This window comes from Bos grunniens, chromosome 6, assembly GCF_055505025.1.
Source record: "Bos grunniens cultivar Pamir isolate PY7600 chromosome 6, Bosgru_T2T1.0, whole genome shotgun sequence".
Lineage (NCBI taxonomy): Eukaryota > Metazoa > Chordata > Mammalia > Artiodactyla > Bovidae > Bos > Bos grunniens.
Window position 1 is genome coordinate 1645908 of NC_141170.1, and position 22519 is coordinate 1668426.

Consider the following 22519-nt stretch of genomic DNA (forward strand, 5'->3'; position numbering starts at 1 on the left):
CCCCGGCCCAAGGTCACAGGGCCAACGGTGGAGGAAGCGGATTCGAATCGGGCCAAGGTCACAGAGCCGTTCCCGGCGGGTCAGAACGCGGGCTCGCCTACCCGACGCCATCCCGGGGGCCGAACCCGGCTGCGGACCCGCGGCGGGGGCGTGGGCGCGGGGGCGTCTGGGAGCCTGTCAAAGAGGCGGAACTCTCCTCACCGCTGGCTCGTAGTTCGCTCACCCGGCCCCGCGCTGGGCCGGGACCCTCCGCTCGACTACAAGTCCCAGAAGGCCGCGCGGCGCGGGCGGGGAGGGGGCCGCGCGGCTCGGGCCCGGGGTGACGTCACCTCCGCATCTCGCTCCCCTTGCCGCAGCCCCTCGCGGCGTCCCGGCGCTTGAGCGCGCGCGGCCTGACGGGAATCGTAGTCCTCACACCGGGCGGCCCGAGCGGCGGGTGCGGGAGCGCGGACTCCAGCTCCCGGCGTGCCCCACGTGCCGGAGGCGTGTTAACGGCGGGCAGGGAGGGCGCGGCCGGAGGGGGAGCGGAGCTCGAGAGGGCGGAGTGAGGCGGGGGGGGGGCGGTGAGGGGGGGGAGGAGGGCGCCCACACCCCTCCCCCTCCCCGCCGCTCCTTCCCCCTCCCCCGACGTAAACTGGGATCCCTTTCCCCTTGTGTCCGCCATATTGGACTCTAACTCTGGTCAGCGGCGGCGCCGGGCCCGGTGGACTCGCCGTCGCTCCCGCCCAGCCGCCGCCCCGCAGCTGCCGCCCGCCCGCCCGCCCGGAGGCGACCCCGCGCAGCGCCCTGCCCCCCCGCCCCCCGCCCGCGGCCGGCCAGAGCGTGTCCCGCCGCCGCCTCAGCCTCCCCGCCTTCCCCGCCCTCCGCCGCCGCCCGCGGCCCCGCGCCCACTCCGCGCCCTCCCCGCCTGCCCGCCCGCCATGAGCCCGGCCGACGCCAAGCGCGGGGCCAAGCGCCGGAAGAACAAGCGGGGCGGCGGCGGCGGCGGCGGCTCGGGCGGGGGCAACGGCGGCGCGGGCGGCGGCAAGGCCGGCCCGGCGGCGGCGCTGCGCGGCTCCCAGGCCGCGGGCCTGGCGGCCCCGGGCGGCGCGGCGGCGGCGGCGGCGGCCAACGGGCCCCTCGGCGCGGGCGCGGGCGCGGGCGGCGCCGCCCCCGGAGGCTACTTTGAGGTAAGCGGCGGGGGGGCGGGGGCGGTAACGGTGCGGGGCCGGGGCCGGGCGGCTCGCGCGCTGACAGCCTCCCGCGGGGCCGGCGCGGGGGACCGCGGCCCCGGGCTGTGGGAGGCGCCCGGGGCCCGGCCGCCGCCAGGTGCCGCATCTCCCGGGAGCGCGCGGCGCCCACCTGCGCGGCGCTGTCACGGCCCGGGCCGGGGCCGCCTCGGCCCGCGGCGGGCCCGTCCTTGAGGTTTAGTCGGGTGCGATTCCGGAGCCGCTGGGCGTCAGGTGGACGCGAGCGAGGCTCGCCGCGCGTGCCCACCTCCTTCCTCCGCGCCCGGCGCACGGTCATCGCCGAGCGCCGCCTCCAAGATTTCTTGTGCTCCTCCGAAACGGTCATTTGAAAAAAGAGACTGGCAGTCCTCGCAAGTGGCGGCCCTGGCGCTTCACCCCCTGCTCTTTGGAAGTGTTTATAGAGGTAATGAGGGGTCTGGTTGCTCAGGTATATATTTGAATCGTCATTTTTTTTTTTTTTCTTTCTTTCTTCTGTCTTTGAAGACAGCAGCACACACCGCCGCTGCTAGCTGTGGATGGCTGCCACTTTTATTTCGCTCTTGGTCACAACACTTTGCAAGACCCAGGACTGGTACGCGGGTGTGCAGTTGGCAGTCATTTCCACTCGTTCAGTCGGCTGCTGAAAGATAATGGATTTTTTTTTTCCAGGAGTTTGTGTTGTTAGGACTGTTTTAAGTTGCTTTGAAGACATTTCAGCAGTGAAAACAACCGAAAGCCTCGTAAGGAGTATTTATTTGTGTGCCCGCTTCTGAGACAGAAATTGTTTTATGCGGGATTGTAAATGTTGTGTTGGAACGATAGGTAGTGAGAACAGATAAGAAATCATTGCACGTGGCATGGTTCTCTGGTCCTGATATTATTATCTGAATACATAGTAATGTGTGTGGGCTTTAGTTGTAGCTTATAGGGTTTTGGGTGTTCTCTGCAGTTGTTGGAACTTTCTTTATATTGTCCGCTTTGTTTTGGGTCACAACCCTGCATTTCACAGTCTTCAGAGCTTGCCATCTTCCAGTACACTGGAGAGCGAAACTGGTGTCCTTCTTAGGATACAGGATGAGGCTTATGCATTTCATGGATGGAGTGCAAATTAAGGGCCGTGTTTGCTGCTTCTGGGGAGGGGAGGCAGGGAGGTCTGCTTTAGCAAATTCTTTGCAAAAATGTTGATAATACTGGCTGCAGCTGGATGTAAAATACATCCATTTTTATTGATTTAATAAAAACAAATTGGCACAATAAAAATTCTTACAGTAGCCTTTCACACCATTATTTTAGGTTTTAATAATTCTCACTTATTTTGCATTATTTAGCTAAAATAACCATTTAGTTATTATTCGAATGACACTTTTCAAACTTGGATAACTGTCTGCCTAGTATTAATTATCTTGACAGGACTTTTTTTTTTTTCTGTTAAATTTATGAGTTCAGAGTTTGGACCGTGTCCCACTATAAGAACTGAATACCCTGAGACTTAATACTGCTCTGCACATACCCTGCACTCACACATGTACACACACACTCACACTGCAGGGTTTACAAAACGATACTCTGATACTTTCTGGTATCTTCAGTTTCGCTCAGTTTCATTAACAATAATGATGGTTGTAATGCACGGATTATTATGTACTGTTAAGTTGTGACCTGCACCTTTGAAAACATTCTTTTCTACTATATTTTGAAGTTTTCAAGCTGTGTCTTTAGTTTTAAAAGTACTTCACAAGTGTTTTATTAATAACGTATCAAAGATACTGTTTATGGTAACAGGTGACACCAGTCACAAAAATTCTTTGTGTAATTCTGGAACCTCTGAATTGTTTCCCCTCAGATGGTGAGCTTTTGGGGACACCTCATCTGGGGCAGAAGAGGCACCCCAAACAGTGTTGGTCAATGAGTAACGGTAAATGGGTGCTGGCCCTGCGTTTCCCAGGCAGGCTTACGGTTCTCGGGGCGCCTCGTTTCCATCTCTGGGTTTGCCAGGGCAGAAGGTGCCTGAGAGGAGTGAGAGTAGGCAGGCTGTCTGGATTCTCAGGAGGGGTCTTTGCTCCCCTGTCAGCGTGCTGTGCGGGCCCCACGCGTGGACCCAGGACCACGGCTGTCGGAGGCGGCCTTGAGGCAGAGAGGGCGCTTCCATGTGCAGTTGGCTTCTACGGGGAAATGAGGACTGTGGGATGAGTAGGAAACAGCTTAGCTTCTAGAGTCTTCGGCCCATAGCACAGCTCTGTACACAAAATACGCAAAGCCGGGGGACACAGACTTGCTAGGCTCTGTGCCCTGAGGCATAGCCTCACACTGCCCGGCTTTGTAGGCTCCCGGCTTCTCATGTTGTTGGGAGAATTAAACGGTTGGAGGCTGGCAAGTGGGCACACGGGGTTGTGTGTGAACCGGACCCTTGCTGTCAGGAAGCCGGCCTGGCTGGCTCTGCAGGCACCCTGCTGCAGGACGCCATCGATGAAGCTTTCTCACGCGTGACATGAGGATGTAAAGATGATGACAGACATCTTGGCCCGTCCTGTCCTAACAGCCACGTGTGCTGGTCTGCTCTAACGTGATGATAAAGAGTTAGCCCTGCGTGAAAAGTTGGTAGGTGAAGGATATTATGAAAATATCTTGCTGTTTTGCATCCCTATTTTAAAATATAATTTTCATAACATTCATGATGCATTAAGTGAAGAGAGAAGCTTACAAAATAAAAAAGTGTGTGTGGGAATGTCCAGTGGTGAGGACTCCACACCGCTGAGGACGTGGTCTCAATCCCTGGTCAGGGAGCTGAATCCCACAAGCCACACAGCGTGGCTGAAGAAGCAAAACGTTGAAGAGAATAGTGTTTGTAGTAAGGATCCAGTTTTGTAAAGTATCTGTGTGTATATATATATCTGCATAGGAGAGTATGCAGATTTTCGTATTGTGGAAATCGAGCCATGAAATTAGCTGTTGGGGTATCAATTTACATAATATGTACACGTATGGAGGGCTCAGATAGGCATTTAGGACTCTTTTGTAATGCTGTTAGAGGTTTATGACAGGAAGCTGTTTGGGGTACAGATCAAGGTACATTTTCAAACAGTGATACTACAGTTTGAAAATGAGAGAACATGGTGCATAGGGAGCATTTGTGTTGATAATAATGTAAATCCTTTTTTGTTGCTAAAAAACTGGCAAGAAGAATTTATTAATGTTTCAGTTTTGTTTAGTCGCTCAGTCATGTCTGACTCTTTGTGACTCCATGGACTGCAGCATGCCAGGCTTCTTCACCAACTCACGGGGTTTACTCAAACTCATGTCCATTGAGTTGGTGATGCCATCCAGCCATCTCATCCTCTGTCCTCCTCCTGCCTTCGATCTTTCCCAGAATCAGGGTCTTTTCCAATGAGTTAGTTCTTCGAATTAGGTGGCCAAAGGATTGGAGGTTCAGCTTCAGCATCAGTCCTAGTGAATATTCAGGACTGATCTCCTTCAGAATGGACTGGTTGGATCTCCTTGTAGTCCAAGGGAGTCTCAAGAGTCTTCTCCAACACCACAGTTCAAAAGCATCAATTCTTTGGCTCTCAGCTTTCTTCATAGTCCAACTCTCAGATCCATACATGACCACTGGAAAAACCATAGCCTTGACTAGACGGACCTCTGTCGGTGAGGTTAACATCTCTGCTTTTCAATATGCTGTCTAAGTTGGTCGTAACTTTCCTTTCAAGGAGAAGGTGTCTTTTAATTTCATGGCTGTAGTCACCATCTGCAGTGATTTGGAAACCCGAGAAATTAATAATTGAAATGTTAATGTTTAAGGGCCATCATACAGTATATCCTCCTAGAGAAGGACATGGCAACCCACTCCAGTATTCTTGCCTGGAGAATCCTATGGACAGAAGAGCCTGGCGAGCCCCAGTCCGTGGCATCGCAGAGGCTTGGACATGACTGCAACTAAGACACAACACGCGCAGTGTGTCGTCCGGTCAGACGGTGCCATTGTGGACCTTGGGGCACGCTGGGGTCTGTAGCGCCTTCCCCGTGCCGCAGGAAGAGCTGCCACGATGAGATGATGCTCACTCATCAATCTCGGGTTCATGTTTTTTTGGAGGGGTGCTGGGCTGGTCTTCATTGCTTTCTGTAATTGCAGTGAGCAGGGTGCTCTCTAGTTGAAGGCCATGGGCTTCTCACTGCGGAGGCCTCGTTGTTGAGCACTGGCTCTGGGGCGCGGGGGCGCCAGTAGCTGCAGCTCCCAGGCGCTGGACACAGGCTCGGGCGTTGTGGCACTGTGGATTCTTACTCCGAGCCGCGTGGGGTCTTCTTGGGTCAGGGATCAAACCTGTACCACCTGCATTGGCAGCTGGATTCTTCACCAGTGAGTCACCAGGGAAGGCCCTGGTTTGCATTTGCTTCAGTGACCTGAGGAAGTAGGTCCGGTAAAGATCTAGAACCTTGTGTGATTCAGAAAGGTTTGCAGTGGGTAAAGCCACAGGGAGTGTCTCTGTGTGCAGTATTCTTTGTGTGTGTGCACACCCATGGGACCAGTATTTGGACATAGGCAACATGGATAAAAAGTATTCCCAGTACCCTAGAATGTGCCCATGTTCCCCTCCTCGTCATCCCCACTGTTCTTGCGTGTGTTGCCTGTGTCTGATTTTCGCATTACAGTGCTCTGCGGTAGGCAGGGCTCTCCGGCTCAACAGTGTATTTGAGTCCATTCCTGTTGTTGATGCAGCAGCTCACCATTCCTTTTCATGGCATGCAGTTTCCATTGTGCGACTGTCCCGAAACTTAACCATTCTAATATTGACGGACATTGGGCTCATTTTATTTCATGACTGATACAAATCCGGCTGGTATGCACATTCCTGTACATGTCTTTTGGTGGATAGAGGACTCCTTTTGGTCGAGTGTAAACCCAAAGTGGAATTGCTCAGTATACATCTGGCTTGACTTTAAAGATACCGTTAGAATTTTTCCAAGTGGTTTTATTATGTGCTAATTTAAAAAATTAACATGTAGTTATATCTATCCATTTATCTATCTATATATTGTCAGTACAGCTCAGTCGCTCAGTCGTGTCCGACTCTTTGTGACCCCATGGACTGCAGCACGCCAGGCCTCCCTGTCCATCACCAACTCCCAGAGCTTGCTCAAACTCATGTCCATCAAATCGGTGATGCCATCCAACCATCTCATCCTCTGTCGTCCCCTTCTCCTCCAGCCTTCAATCTTTCCCAGCATCAGGTCTTTTCTAGTGAGTCAGTTCTTCGCATCAGGTGGACAAAGTATTGGGGTTTCAGCTTCAGCATCAGTCCTTCCAATGAATATTCAGGACTGATTTCCTTTAGGATGGACTGGTTGGATCTCCTTGCAGTCCAAGGGACTCAGAAGGGTCTTCTCTAGCACCACAGTTCAACAGCATTAACTCTTCGGTGCTCAGCTTTGTTTATGGTGACTATTGGAAAAACCATAGCTTTGACTAGAGGAACCTTTGTCAGCAAAGTAATGTCTCTGCTTTTTAACAGGCTGTCTAGCTTGATCATAGCTTTTTTCCAAGGAGCAAACGTCTTTTAATTTCATGGCTGCAGTCACCATCTGCAGTGATTTTGGAGTCCAAGAAAATAAAGTCTGTCATTGTTTCCATTGTTTGCCCAGCTATTTGCCATGAAATGATGGGACCAGTTGCCAATATCTTAGTTTTCCGAATGTTGAGTTTTAAGCCAACTTTTTCACTCTCTTCTTCCAGTTGCATCAAGAGGCTCTTGAGTTCTTCTTCACCTTCTGCCGTAAGGGTGGTGTCATCTGTGTATCTGAGGTTACTGGTATTTCTCCCGGCAATCTTGATTCCAGCTTGTGCTTCATCCAGCCCGGCATTTCTCAAGATGTACTCTGCATCTAAGTTAAATAAGTAGGGTGACAATATGCAGTCTTGATATACTTTCCCGATTTGGAACCAGTCTGCTGTTCCACGTCCAGTTGTAACTGATGCTTTTTTGACCTGCATACAGATTTCTCAAGAGGCAGGTAAGATGGTCTGGTATTCCCATCTCTTGAAGAATTTTCCACAGTTTGTTGTGATCCACAGAGTCAAAGACTTTGTCATAATCAATAGAGCAGAAGTAGATGTTTTTCTGGAATTCTCTTGCTTTTTTCTATGATTCAACGGATGTTGGCAGTTTGGTTCCTCTGCCTTTTCTAAAATCCAACTTTAACATCTGGAAGTTCTCGGTTCATGTACTGTTGAAGCCTAGCTTGGAGGATTTTGAGCATTACTTTGCTAGCGTGTGAAATGAGTGCAGTTGTGCGGTAGTTTGAACATTCTTTGGCGTTGCCCTTCGTCGGGATTGGAACGAAAATTGACCTTTTCCAGGCCACTGCTGAGTTTTCCAAATTTGCTGACACATTGATTGCAGCACTTTCACAAGCCTCATCTTTTAGGATTTGAAATAGCTCAAATGGAATTGCATCACCTCCACTAGTTTGTTTGTAGTGATGCTTCCGAAGGCCCACTTGACTTCACATTCCAGGATGTGTGGCTCTAGGTGAGTGATCTTTTTTTTATAGTTCTGCTGTGTATTGCTGTCACCTCTTAATATCTTCTGCTTCTGTTAGGTCTATACCATTTCTGTCCTTTATTGTGCCCTTCTTTGCATGAAATGTTCCCTTGGTATCTCTAATTTTCTTAAAGAGATCTCTAGTCTTTCCCTTTCTATTGTTTTCCTCTATTTCTTTGCATTGATCACTGAGGAAGGCTTTCTTACCTCTTTTCTATTCTTTGGAACTTTGCATTCAAATGGGGATATCTTTCCTTTTCTCCCTTGCTTTTTGCTTCTCTTCTTTTCTCAGCTATTTGTAAGGCCTCCTCAAGCAACCATTTTGCCTTTTTTCATTTGTTTTTCTTGGGGATGGTCTTGATCACTGCCTCCTGTACAATGTTACGAACCTCCGTCCATAGTTATTCAGGCACTCTCTATCATCTAATCCCTTGAATCTATTTCTCACTTGCACTGTATAATCCTAAGGGGTTTGTTTTAGGTTGTACCTGAATGGTCTGGTGATTTTCCCTACTTTCTTCAATTTAAGTCTGAATCAGGCAATAAGGAGTTCATGGTCTGAGCCACAGTCAGCTTCCAGTCTTGTTTTTGCTGACTGTATAGATCTTCTCCATCTTCAGCTGCAAAGAATATAATCAGTCTGATTTCGGTATTGACCATCTGGTGACGTCCATGTGTAGAGTCTTTTCTTGTGTTGTTGGAAGAGGGTGTTGCCATGACCAGTGTGTTCTCTTGGCAAAACTCTGTTAGCCTTTGCCCAGCTTCGTTTTGTACTCCAAGGCCAAACTTGTCTGTTACTCCAGGTATCTCTTGACTTCTGCTTTTGCATTCCAGTCCCTTTTAATGAAAAGAACATGTTTTTTGGGTGTTAGTTCTAGAAGATCTTGTAGGTCTTCATAGAACCATTCAACTTCAGCTTCTTCGGTATTAATAGTTGGGGCATAGACGTGGATTACTGTGATATTGAATGGTTTGCCTTGGAAACGAACAGAGATCATTCTGTCGTTTTTGAGATTACACCCAAGTACTGCATTTTGGACTCTTGTTGGCTATGAGGGCTACTCCATTTCTTGTAAGGGATTCTTGCCTGCAGTAGTAGATATAGTGGTCATCTGAGTTAAATTCGCCCATTCAAGTCTATTTTAGTTCACTGATTCCTAAAATGTTGACGTTCACTCTTGCCATTTTCTGTTTGACTCTTTCCAATTTGCCTTGATTCATGGACGTAACATTCCAGGTTACTATGCGTTATTGCTATATCTGTCTGTATAGGTAGATAGATGTGTGTGCGCGTGTGATGGTTTAGTCACTAAGTCGTGTCCGACTCTTGAGATCCCGTGGACTTTAGGCCACCAGGCTCCTCTGTCCATGGAATTTTCCAGGCAAGAATACTGGAGTGGGTTGACATTTCCTTCTCCAGGGGATCTTCCCCACCCAAGGATCAAACCAGGGTCTCCTGCATTGCAACTGGTCTCTTGGATTGTAGGCAGATTCTTTTTACCGACTGAGCCGGCAGGGAAGCCTTCTGTATATGTGTGTGTGTGTGTTCGTTTATATACGTGTGTATATATATACACACACACACATATATATACGTTCATATGTATACACATGCAGTGTGGCTTGCGGGATCTCAGTTCCCCGAACAGAGACTGGACCTGGGCCGTGGCAGTGAAAGCTTGGCATCCTGACCGCTGAGCCGCCAGGGAGCCCTGCCCGCGGCATGTGCAGCTTCGTGTGTCTCCGTCAGTGCGCGGAGCAGCGCCGTTGCCCAGACAGGCTCCCTGCAGCTGCTCCTGTGCAGTCGCTCTCCTCCCTGCCCCACTCTGGACAGTCATGACTTTGTTACTATGGCTTTGTCTTCTTGGGAAGTCATATAGATGGGATCATACGGTCTGTAACGTTTTGAGGCTGGTTCCTTTACTCGGCATAGTCACTTTGAGTTTCATCCCGATTTGTGCAGGTTTCAGCAGCTTGTCCCTGCCCACTGCCAGGTGGCATTCTGTTGTATGGGTGGATTGCCGTGACCATCTTCTCTTGGTGCACACTGGGGTCCTTTCAGTTTTTGTTGGTAATGAATAGAGCTGCTGTAAAACATTTGTGTACAAGTTTTCATATGAAAGTAAATTTTCATTTCTCTAGGGTGAATACCAAGGAATGGGAGCAGGGTCAGTGGTAACGTTGTAAGAAACTGCCAAACTGTTTTCTGAGCAGCTGTTCTGTTTTAACTTCCTGCGAGCAGAGGTGAGAGTTCAGGTGCTCTGCGTCCATGCCAGTTCTCGATACTGTTAGATGTTATTTTGTGCTGAGTTGCTTCGGTCGTGTCCGACTGTGCGACCCCGTGGACTGTAGCCCACCAGGCTCCTCTGTCCTGGGGATTCTCCAGGCAAGAACACTGGAGTGGGTGCCGTGCCCTCCTCAGATGTTACTTTAACCATTAATGAATAGGTGTGTGGTGGTGTTGTGATTTAGTGTGCATTTCCCTAGTGACTGTTACTGAACGCTTCATTGATTTGCCATTCTTGTATCCTCTTGGATGGAGTGTTTAAGACTTTGCTTTTTTTTTTACTTGTTTTATTTTCTTTCTTTTGACTTTTGAGAATTCTTGATAATTCTTGTTATGAATCTTAGGTCAGATTTGTGATTTGCAAAAACAGTTTCAGGCTGTACCTAGTCTTTAAATTCCATCAACTTTTTGTTTTTTTGCAAAGAAAAATTAAATTTTGATGAAGTTCAACTTTCCAGATTTTTTTTTATAAATCATACTTTTTGGTATCATGTCAAAGAACTATTTGATAAAATCTCATAAAGATTTTTTTCTGTATTTTTTTCTAAAAATGCCCTAGTTTTACGTTTAGATTTGTGATTCATTTTGAGTTGATCGCGTATCAGGTATAATTTTGGGCAGGATGGATGTCATGTTCGTCCCAAACCCATTTGTTCTACCCTTTCTCCATTGAATTGACTTTTCACTTGGGTCAGAAATCAGTTGGGCTCTTTGGTGTGGGTTGTTTCTGGGTTGTATTCTGTCCAGTGATCTCTGCGTCGGTCTCAGTGCTTGTGCCACACTGTCTCACTTACTGTGGATCTTATACATTAGTAAGATGATTCCTCCAGCTTAAAATTGTTTTTGCTGTTTGGTCATTTCACTTTTCCATACATTTTAGAATCAGTTTGTCTGTGTCTACGAATAATTCTACTTGGGCCTTGATTAGAGTAGCATTAAATCTATAGTCAGTTTGGTGGAGAATTGACATGTATACTGTACTGAATCCTCCAGTCTGTGAACATGGTGTGTGTGGTTCTGTTACATTTATTTGGTCATCTTTGATTTTTTAAAAATTGACATAGCATTGACATACAGCACATCTTTGATTTTTTTCTCCAGTATTTTGTACTATAGTATCCAGCATACATATCCTTTACATGTTTTGTTAGATTCATAAAGTATTCCATTTTTTTCAACTTCTGTAAATGGTGTTTTGAAGAATTTCTGTTTCTATTCATTGCTAGTATATAAAAGTTATTAATTTTTGTGTATTCAACTTTTATCTGTTGATCTTGCTAAAATCACGTATTCTGGGAATTTTTTGGGGGATTTACACTTTAAAAAAATATTTGCTGCACTGGGTCTTCATTGCGGCATGTGGGACAGTCGATCTTTAATTGTGGGGCCCCTGTGATGGGAGCATGGGGTCTTAGCCACTGGACTGCCAGGCAGGTCCCTTGCTGCATCTGCTTTTATAAGGTACGTGTGAATAGTTTTCTTAGGTTTCCCTTGCCTGGCTTTGGTGTCAGTGTGACGCTGGCCTCATAAAGCAATTTAAGAATTGTCCCTTCTGTGTTAGTAGCTTGCACTTTTTAGAGGAGAGCTGGTCCATCTCATCTTAACTGTTGAGTTTCTGTGTGAATTGTCTCTGGTTTGTGAGGATTCTGTGTTCTCTCTTTGATTCCTGATACTGTTTATTTGTCTTCTCTCTTTTCTGCCAGTCTTTCTATAGGGTTTTCAAGTTTTTAATCTTTTTAAAGAACCAGCTTTTAGTTTTATTGTTTTTTCTCTTGTCTTTGTTTTTATTTCATTAATTTAAAAATTTTTTTTTGAAAATTTTATTTCTTACTCTTTGTCTTATTTCTTGCTTTGAGTTTGTTTTGATTTTTCTTTTTCTAATTCCTTAAAGTAGAGGCTTGGATTATTGATTTGAGACTATTCTTCTTTCTTAAAAATACGTATTTTCAAGATAACGCATTTCCTAATATACATACACGTTTGCATGCTGTATACTCTGTCTAAGCCGTAATTTAGTTTCATCCCACAAATTTTGGTGTTGTACTTGAATTTTCATTCAGTTTAAAATATTTTCTAATTTCCCTTGAATCTTCTTCTTTGATATTATTTAAAAGTCTGTTGTTTAGGGGCTTCCTTGGTGGTCTGGTGGTAGAGAGCCTGCCTTCCAGCGCTGGGCATGGGGGCTCTCCCTGGCGAGGAAACTGAGGTCACGCACGCCTGCAGCTGGTCTGGAGCTGCACCACAGCGAGGAGCCTGCACATCGCAGCGAAGGCCTGCATGTGCCTGAGACCTGCCGCAGCCACGTAATTAGGTAAAAAGGTTGTCGTTCAATTTATCATGTTACTGACTTGTAGTCTAATTCTAGTATGGTCAGAGAACAGCTTTTATGATTTTAATTCTTTGAAAAATTTTAAGGTTTTAATGGTCTGTGTTGGTGAATATTGCTTATGTACTTTAAAACATGTAAATTCTGCTGTTGTTGAGTAGAGTGTTTGCTTGAATGTCAAGTTAAATTATTTTAATTCTATAGTTTAAAAGAGCTTTTATTGGGAGATGGCTGATTTACAACATTGTGTTTCAGGTGTATAGCAGAGTGAGTGGGTAATTCACTAATTCCGTATTCTTGACGGCTTTTTGGTTACTAGTTCTGTCAGTCACTGAGAGCGGAGAGTTGGAGCCTCTGGCTGAAATTGTGGGTTTCTTGGTTTCTCCTCACAGCTGAGTTTTGTGTTGTGACTTCAAAGCGCTGTTGTTCGTGCATATGCGTTTTTCATTGTCATGTCTTTTGGTGACTTGATCCTCTTTTTTCACTTAGGTTATGTCCGTCTTATCCCTGGCAGTTTTCTTGGCTCTGAGGCCTACTTCATCTGATGCTACAGAACCACTTTAGCCTGTTTTAATTGGTGTTCGTGTGATACAGCTTTTTCTGTTATTTTGCTGTTAACTACCTGTGCTCTTTTACTTAGTGGGTTTCTTATAGACGGCTGCTTGATGATTTTTGTCAGTCATGCCTATTCCCATTTTCATCTCACTTGTATTCCATCCGCTTGAAACGCTCTTCCTAGCGTGAGGCCTTTTTCCTGGGGAGGTACTGAGGCCTGTTTGGCGGCACTGTAGCGTGCTTCTCTGCATTCTATGACGCGCTCTTTTTTGACTCCTTCGGCCTTCTGAATACGCATGGGGCACAAGGTGACTTTATTTTAGAGACCGTATAATCAGAATGAGCTGAAATAGAGTAATTTGTATCTCGAGGGCGTGCAAGACATTTTTTTTAACTGTACGATCAATGTTCTAGATTGTTGTTGCTCCCCCAGCTGTGTGTGACTCTTGGTGACCATGGACTGTGGCACTCCACGCCTCCCTGTCCCTCACCATCTCCCAGTTTGCCCAAGTTCATGTCCATTGCATCAGTAGTGCCATCCAGCCATCTCATCTTCTGATGCCCTCTCCTCCCCTCAGTCTTTCTCAGCATCAGGGACTTTGCCAATGGGTCGGCTGTTCGCATCAGGTGACCAAAATATTGGAGTTTCAGCTTCAGCATCAGTCCTTCCAATGAGTATTCCAGGTTGATTTCCTTTAAGACTGACTTGTTTGATCTCCTTGCTGTACACGGGACTCTCGAGTCTCCCCAGCACCACAGATTGAAGGCATCAATTTTTCGGCGCTCTGCCTTCTTTAACAGTCCGGCTCCCTGGTTTCTAGATTATTTTAGAGTAATTCCAGTAATGTTTGTGGCATTTAATTATCACGTCTCCTGTGGAAATGAACTTTTTCTCATTCACAGAACACAAAGAACATTTTTCTCTCAAATTAACTACATTATTAGTTACACGTTGAAACTTAATAAGAAGTTAGTAGATTTAACATCTCATGACCCAGGAATTTTATTTTTTCATAAACTTTTCATTTTGGAATAATTTTAGACTTACAGAAAAGTTGCAAAGTTAGTATATAGAGTTCTCATACTCCCTTCAGCCAACTTTTCCTAATGTTGACATCTTCCTTAACCTTGGTGTATTTGTCAGAACTAAGACATTACAAATGGTACAGTATTATTAACTGCAGACTGTCTGGGTTTCACTAAGTTTTCTGCAGATACCCTATTTGTGTTCTTGGATTGATTCCGGGACATCTCATTGCATTTAGTGACCCCCAGTTTTTTCTCTAGAAGTGCGTGGCAGTCACTGCACTGTGGTGAATAGCCTGGCAGGGGAGCCGCTGTTTCCCAGTTCCTGCTGAGAGCCTGGCTCCCTCTGTGGAGGCTCCTAAAGGCGGGTGTCAGTGCTGGTGCATCCCGGCTGACGGTCGGAACAGCCTGGAGAAGGCGGTTAGCAGCCCTCTGCCAGAGCTGTTTGGCTGCCTTGGTAAGGAAATCCCGTAAGTGGATTCTTGACGCTCCTTGTAATATTGTTGTTGGTGTCTGGTTTTAAAAACATGAAAAGCAACATCACTCACTAAGTGGCTTAAATCATAGCTACAGTCAGTATTAATATTTTTTGAGTGTACCACATGGCTTGCGGGATCTCAGTTTCCCAGTCAGGGAATAAACCTGGGCCACCTCAGTGAAAGTGCCGAACCCTAACCACTGGACCACCAGGGACTCCCCAGTGCTCTCTGTTCCTGTAAAAGAACGGTAGGGCAGTTGTATCTCACTTTAAAAGAGAGAAAACAGGAAGGTGGGCTCTCCCAGCTAGTCATTCCCGCTGCGTGTCTCTCTGCATACGTGTGCTGACTGTCCTCCGTGTGTGTGCACGTTTACTGGTGCCCATGCTGCTCCAGTTGGAGTGCTGGCACGGGCAAGTCAGGACTTACAGAGCCTCGGAGCTGAGCGGGACGGCGACAGAACACACATCTGTTGCCCGACAGTGCTTGCTGCCTGAGGAAACCGAGGCCCGGAGAGTCGAGCTGGAAGATTCCTGTGATGGTCCCAGTGAGGGTCCCTGCTTGCAGCCTTCAGCTCCTGGTGGCGCTGGTCACTGACCAGTAACTGCCCAAGAGACAGAGTCCTCCTGTTACTGTGGTCTTGCTTGTCTCACCCCAGGCTGCACAGCGTCTCCTTCCCCACGCCCGGCTTCGCCCCCGCCCTTCACCTTCTCTGCACGTAAATGCCGCTGGCCTGAGCAGCTGGAGCCTTCGCCCGTCCTTGCTGACACCTTTCCTTGTTCTCCCTCCCGTGCGTTGCCTACCAGACTCTGGCAGAACTGCAGGTTCCCATCCGTCTTGCTCTCAGCCAGCTTCCTTCCGCCTGCTGCCACCCCGTATCTGGCACCGGAGCAGCCATGGTGCTCTGCTCGCGTGGTGCGGCCTGCACAGCGGGAGTGGGCTGTGCCCTGTGGTGCTGCGTCTTTTTTTTTTTAATACTCACTTGGGTGTGTTAGCTCTTAGCTGTGGCACGTGGGATCTTGTGTCGTTGAGGCCTGGGGGATCTTTAGTTGCAACATGTGGGAGCTAGTTCCCGGCCCAGGGGTGGCACCCATGTGCCCTGCACTGACAGGTGGCGTCTTACCCTGAGGCCCGCCCGGGACCCCCTGTTGGGGCTGCCTCTGCCCAGCGCTGTCCTTGCTGCTTTGCTCGCTCACTGCTCTGTCTCTCCAGGGGGCCACGTCCTGTCCATGTGGCAGGTGCTGCCTTCAGCAGCCTGGGCTGTGAAGTCCTCAGTTTGGCCACAGCCCTGGGTTAGAACGGATCACAGGCCCCGGTTTACTGGGCTGTTCTCTCTAAAGTGAGCTCCGAGGCTTATCCAGCACGTGGTACACGCGGAGAAAACTTTCCTCTGAAACCCAGCCAGGTCACGTGAGCTCCTGCAATTCCGCCCTCTTCCCCTTTTTCCTGAAGTGTGCTGCTCTTGTCTTCTAATTTGGAAGGAAACATTGTCTTTGTTGTTTTTCCACAGTTAATCCTACACTCCAGAGGTTCTAACTGTCGATTGGAGCAAGTCTGTGAACCCCGGAAGCTCGTGGCAGTGTGTGTGAGCACGGCCTGGCTCTCTCCACATTGTCCCTCCTTTCCTGTCTTGAACCCTTCCTCCTCTGTTGGGCTGTGTTCGTTAGCAGTGAGCTTTTGCTGCTACTGCTGCTAAGTCACTTCAGTCGTGTCCGACTCTGTTTGACCCCATAGACGGCAGCCCACCAGGCTCCCCCGTCCCTGGGATTCTCCAGGCAAGAACACTGGAGTGGGTTGCCATTTCCTTCTCCAATGCATGAAAGTGAAAAGTGAAAGTGAAGTTGCTCAGTCGTGTCCGACCCTCAGCGACCCCATGGACTGCAGCCCACCAGGCTCCTCCGTCCATGGGATTTTCCAGGCAAGAGTACTGGAGTGGGGTGCCATTGCCTTCTCCGAGTGAGCTTTTGCGCTTACCGTTTTTTCCTTCCCTCTCAGTCTGTCTCTCGCCCTTCACTAGCCACTCAGCCACATCTCTGTCGGACTTTCCCGCCTAGCTGCCGCCAGACCCCCTGGAATGCTGGTGAGCGCTGCTGCGTCTCCTCCTTCACCCTCAACTCCTGCTTCCCCCTTACGTGCCTCTCTCACCTGCCTCTTTAATCAGCCTTCCCTGAGACCACCGTGACCTTCTCACCAACTCCTGTGGCTGTCTTTGAGTCCTGGTATCTTTTGAGTCTGTTGCATCTGACCGTGACTGCACGCGCCTTTCTGGAACACTGCCTCGCCGTTCTCCGTGGCGCTGTCCTGCTCCCTCTCCCCTGCGCTTGAGCATTCACCTCGATGCCGGAAGTCTATGTTCAGCTCTTCCTCTCAGGTTCAGATTTACGCTTGGTGCTTTTACCATGTGTTGGTAGAGGTTTCTGATCTTAGTTACAAACTCGGAGGGTTGATAAAAGTCTAACATTGTGCCTCCTACTCACTAGAATGGTGGTGGAGGCCTGTTTTCCCCTCATCTGTTCCAAGTGAACTCAGCTGGCCCGTGTTTAGACTTTGAAGTAGGGCTTAGGTATTACTGGTTTGTTTGCTAGAAAACTTAGCAAGAGGTGCTTTTGTCTGAAGATCTCAGGCTGGCTCTGTGTGGTTGATCGCTGGACATGTCTGTCAGGTGAGAAAGTTGTGCTTGATACTAATCTTGAAGGTCTTTCCAACGTTGTATCATAAACTGAGTGTGATTGCCACTCCTTAGTCACACACTTAGACTGCCCGTCACCCAGGGGAGGGGCCTCAGGCGTGTGGAATATGCAGAGGCCCACGTGGAGTAGGTGAGGTGCTCCCTGGGGCCGCACGAAGAGCAGGTTGGTCCGTATTTTCAGGTAAGACATCGCATTTCATAGACGCTTAGCGTGGATCGAGGCTGACAACCGCACTTGATCCGTACGTCGGAATCAGGAGTCTCGCATGATTCCTGCGGTACCCTGAGGCAAGAGAGGATGCTTGTGAGCTTAGCAGAGTGTTGATGCCTATGGCAGTTAATGAGTGCTCATTAAGTAAGTTCATTACTTTGACTGCTAGTTTTAATTAAACTGGGCCTCGCAAAACAGGTAGTCTTAAAAGGAACCCTGGATTGGAGAGAATGCCAGTAATGAGAGCACAGGAAACAGTAAGGAAATGGATGGCAGAGCCGCCACCACTGCCTCCTGTGTCAGCTCTTTGTTAGCCGTATAGTGAGGCTGAGAACACACAAGTGACGCAGAGATTATTTCAAGTGTGAAGTTTTATCCAGATTTACTAACGACGTGTCCAGAGTGGCTGTCGCGTCTTGAGATGTTGGACAAGGACAGCAGAGAGCCTCACGGTCACAGTGTCCACAGGCCGAGCACACGGAGGAGAAGCAGCACCTACTGTTGTGCAGCCATGGTTAGAGTCGTAACAGTGCTCCATCTAGTACCCTACACGATTTCATTAAGCTTAAGCATGGACTACTTTTATTTTTATTGGAATATAGTTGTTATACAGTTCAGTTCAGTCGCTCAATTGTGTCAGACTCTTTGTGACCCCATGGACTGCAGTACGCCAGGCCTCCCTGTCCATCAACAACTCCCAGAGCTTGCTCAAACTCATGTCCATTGAGTCGGTGATGCCATCCAGCCATCTCAACCTGTTGTCCCCTTCTCCTCCTGCCCTCAGTCTTTCCCAGCATCAGGGTCTTTTCCAATGAGTCAGTTCTTTGCATCAGGTGGCCAAAGTATTGGAGTTTCAGCTTCAGCCTCAGTCCTTCCAGTGAATATCCAGAACTGATTTCCTTTAGGATGGACTGGTTGGATGTCTTTGCAGTCCAAGGGACTCTGAAGGGTCTTCTCCAGCACCACAGCTCAAAAGTTCTTCGGCGCTCAGCTTTCTTTATGGTCTAACTCTGACATCCATACATGACTCCTGGAAAAACCGTAGCCTTGACTACACGGACCTTTGTCAGCAAAGTAATGTCTCTGCTTTTTAATATGTTGTCTAGGTTTGTCATAGCTTTTCTTCCAAGGAACAAGTGTCTTAATTTCATGGCTGCAGTCACCATCTGCAGTGATTTTGGAGCCCAAGAAAATAAAGTCTGTTATTGTTTCCATTGTTTCCCCATCTGTTTGCCTTGAAGTGATGGGACCAGATGCCATGATCTTTGTTTTCTGAATGTTGAGTTTTAAGCCAGCTTTTCCACTCTCTTCTTTCACTTTCAACAAGAGGCTCTTTAGTTCCTCTTCACTTTCTGCCATAAGGGTGGTGTCATCTGTGTATCTGAGGTTATTGACCTTTCTCCCAGCAATCTTGATTCCAGCTTGTGCTTCATCCAGCCCGGCATGTCTCAAGATGTACTCTGCATATAAATTAAATAAGCAGGGTGACAGTATGCAGCCTTGACGTACTCCTTTCCTGATTTGGAACCAGTCTGTTTTTCCATGTCCATTTCTAACTGTTGCTTCTTGACCTGCTTACATATTTCTCAGGAGGTAGGTGAGGTGGTCTGGTATTCCCATCTCTTTCAGAATTTTCCACAGTTTGTTGTGATCTGCACAGTCAAAGGCTTTGGTGTAGTCAGTAAAGCAGAAGTAGATGTTTTTCTGGAACCCTCTTGCTTTTTCTATGATCCAGTGGATGTTGGCAATTTAATTTCTGGTTCCTGTGCCTTTCCTAAATCCAACTTTAACATCTACAAGTTCTCAGTTCATGTACTATTGAAGCCTGGCTTGGAGAATTTTGAGCATTACTTTACTAGCATGTGAAATGAGTGCAGTTGTGTGGTAGGTTGAACATTCTTTGGCATTGCCTTTCTTTGGGATTGGAATGAAAACTGACCTTTTCCAGTCCTGTGGCCACTGCTGAGTTTTCCAAATTTGCTGGCATATTGAGTGCAGCACTTTCTTTTTTTTTTTTTTTTTTAATTTTATTTTATTTTTAAACTTCACAAATTGTATTAGTTTTGCCAAATATCAAAATGAATCTGCCACAGTTATACACATGTTCCCCATCCTGAACCCTCCTCCCTCCCCATACCATCCCTCTGGGTCGTCGCAGTGCACTAGCCCCAAGCATCCAGTATCGTGCATCGAACCTGGACTGGCGACTCGTTTCATACATGATATTATACATGTTTCAATGCCATTCTCCCAAATCTTCCCACCCTCTCCCTCTCCCACAGAGTCCATAAGACTGTTCTATACATCAGTGTCTCTTTTGCTGTCTCGTACACAGGGTTATTGTTAGCATCTTTCTAAATTCCATATATATGCGTTAGTATACTGTATTGGTGTTTTTCTTTCTGGCTTACTTCACTCTGTATAATAGGCTCCAGTTTCATCCACCTCATTAGAACTGATTCAAATGTATTCTTTTTAATGGCTGAGTAATACTCCATTGTGTATATGTACCATACTTTCTTATCCATTCATCTGCTGATGGACATCTAGGTTACTTCCATGTCCTGGCTATTATAAACAGTGCTACGATGAACATTGGGGTACACATGTCTCTTTCCCTTCTGGTTTCCTCAGTGTGTATGCCCAGCAGTGGGCTTGCCGGATCATAAGAGTGCAGCACTTTCACGGCATCATCTTTCAGGATTTGGAATAGCTCAACTGGAATTCCATCACCTCCACTAGCTTTGTTTGTAGTCATGCTTTCTAAGGCCCCTTAACTTCACATTCCAGGATGTCTGGCTCTAGGTCAGTGATCACACCATTGTGATTATCTGTGTCGTGAAGATCTTTTTTGTACAGTTCTTCTGTGTATTCTTGCCATCTCTTCTTAATATCTTCTGCTTCTGTTAGGTCCATACCATTTCTGTCCTTTATCGAGCCCATCTTTGCATGAAATGTTCCTTTGGTATCTCTGATTTTCTTGAAGAGATCCCTAGTCTTTCCCATTCTGTTGTTTTCCTCTATTTCTTTGCATTGATCGCTGAAGAAGGCTTTTTTATCTCTTCTTGCTATTCTTTGGAACTCTGCATTCGGATGTTTATATCTTTCCTTTTCTCGTTTGCTTTTCGCTTCTCTTCTTTTCACAGCTATTTGTAAGGCCTCCCCAGACAGCCATTTTGCTTTTTTGCATTTCCTTTCCATGGGGATGGTCTTGATCCCTGTCTCCTGTACAATGTCACGAACCTCATTCCATAGTTCATCAGGCACTCTATCTATCAGACCTAGGCCCTTAAATCTATTTCTCACTTCCACTGTATAATCATAAGGGATTTGATTTAGGTCATACCTGAATGGTCTAGTGGTTTTCCCTACTTTCTTTAATTTTAAGTCTGAATTTGGCAATAAGGAGTTCATGGTCTGAGCTACAGTCAGCTCCTGGTCTTGTTTTTGCTGACTGTATAGAGCTTCTCCATCTTTGGCTGCAAAGAATATAATCAATCTGATTTTGGTGTTGACCATCTGGTGATGTTCATGTATAGAGTCTTCTCTTGTGTTGTTGGAAGAGGATGTTTGCTATGAGCAGTGCATTTTCTTGGCAAAACTCTATTAGTGTTTGCCCTGCTTCATTCCGTATTCCAAGGCCAAATTTGCCTGTTACTCCAGGTGTTTCTTGACTTCCTACTTTTGCATTCCAGTCCCCTATACTGAAAAGGACATCTTTTTTGGGTGTTGGTTCTAAAAGGTCTTGTAGGTCTTCATAGAACCGTTCAACTTCAGCTTCTTCAGTGTTACTGGTTGGGGAATAAACTTGGATTACTGTGGTATTGAATGGTTTGTCTTGGAAATGAACAGAGATCATTCTGTCGTTTTTGAGATTGCACCCAAGTACTGCATTTCGGACTCTTGTTGACCATGATGGCCGCTCCATTTCTTCTGAGGGATTCCTTATCTGACAGAACGTGATCCACTGGAGAAGGGAATGGCAAACTAGTATTCTTGCCTTGAGAACCCCATGAACAGTATGAAAAGGCAAAATGATAGGATACTGAAAGAGAAACTCCCCAGGTCAGTAGGTGCCCAATATGCTACTGGAGATCAGTGGAGAAATAACTCCAGAAAGAATGAAGGGATGGAGCCAAAGCCAAAAGAATACCCAGCTGTGGATGTGACTGGTGATAGAAGCAAGGTCCGATGCTGTAAAGAGCAGTATTGCTAGGACCCTGGAACGCCAGGCCCGTCTTTGTTGGTGCAGGGTGTATGCCTCAGCCCTGTCTCCTGATTGCCCCCTTCCGCACCTCACGGCTGTGTGCCTGTTCTGTACGTCTCCACCTTGGTTGGTGTGTAGTCGCCAGGGCGTTTCTGGCTCTTTGCGGGCCCTTGGACTGTGTAGCCCGCCGGGCTCCTCTGTCGGTGGGATTTCCCGGGCAAGAATACTGGAGTGAGTTGCCATTCCCTTCTCCAGGGGATCTTCCCGACCTGGGGGTCAAACTCGGGTTTCCTGTTTGACCGGCAGATTCTTTACCAGCTGAGCCATTGTGTCTCTCCCTGCCCTGCAAACAGGAAGGATGAACTTCTTTTGAGGAAACTTAACATTTCTATATGGTTCAGCTGCAGAAGCAACTTCAGCTAATTTGTACAGACAGAGATTTAGTATGGAGAATCAGAAATGTACAACGTTTTGGAAGGGGTTGGGGAAACAGGGTGTGTAAGCTGGGCTTCCAAGAATGATTTCCAGAGCAGAAGTACTGCGCCCAGCCATGGGTCCGCTCAGGCCAGCTCACAGCATCTGCCGTCTCTAAATAGGTTTCAGCTAATGCTTTTTGGTAGATTCAGGTGGACTGCTTTTCTGTGCGTGAGCTGTTGAGTAACCTAGAGCATGTGTATTCTGAAACAGTTTCTTTGGTAAATAGGGGTTTGTGGGAAAACTAGATATACCAGTGATGGAGCAGCCAGTGTAATTAAAAAAAAAAATCTTGGATGCAATAGGATTGTAGAGGAACAGCACATGTGAGTTATTCCCCACGCGACGCACAGTGAGGTTCTCAAAGCAGCGATCTGAAGCCAGAAGCACAGAAGGCATCAGCCTGAGACCTTTACAGAGTAGTGAATCTTCACAGTGTTTTCGGTGAGAGGGGAGTAACTATGAAAATACTTGGCAAGACACAGGTTTGCTGGTTGGCTTGTGGCAGAACTGAGAGCATTGCC

At 47.4% G+C, this 22519-nt stretch overlaps 1 protein-coding gene across 10 annotated transcripts in view; it reads left to right on the plus strand.

The window, feature by feature from the left end:
• The first annotated feature begins 625 nt into the window (after window positions 1-625).
• The window catches only part of FAM193A (family with sequence similarity 193 member A), a 146817-nt gene continuing 124923 nt past the window's right edge, over window positions 626-22519 (plus strand). For 2 of the 10 annotated variants that reach the window (XR_015165068.1, XM_086404530.1), the window contains exon 1: window positions 626-1169. Coding sequence is in view for 6 of the 10 variants with exons in the window: in XM_086404530.1 (XP_086260656.1) it covers window positions 921-1169 (249 nt within the window). In the remaining 4 variants the exon portion in view is untranslated. Of the gene's footprint in view, window positions 1170-1475; window positions 1633-22519 lie in introns of those variants that run through there. The other 8 variants (XM_086404521.1, XM_086404522.1, XM_086404523.1 and 5 more) reach the window with 5 other exon arrangements.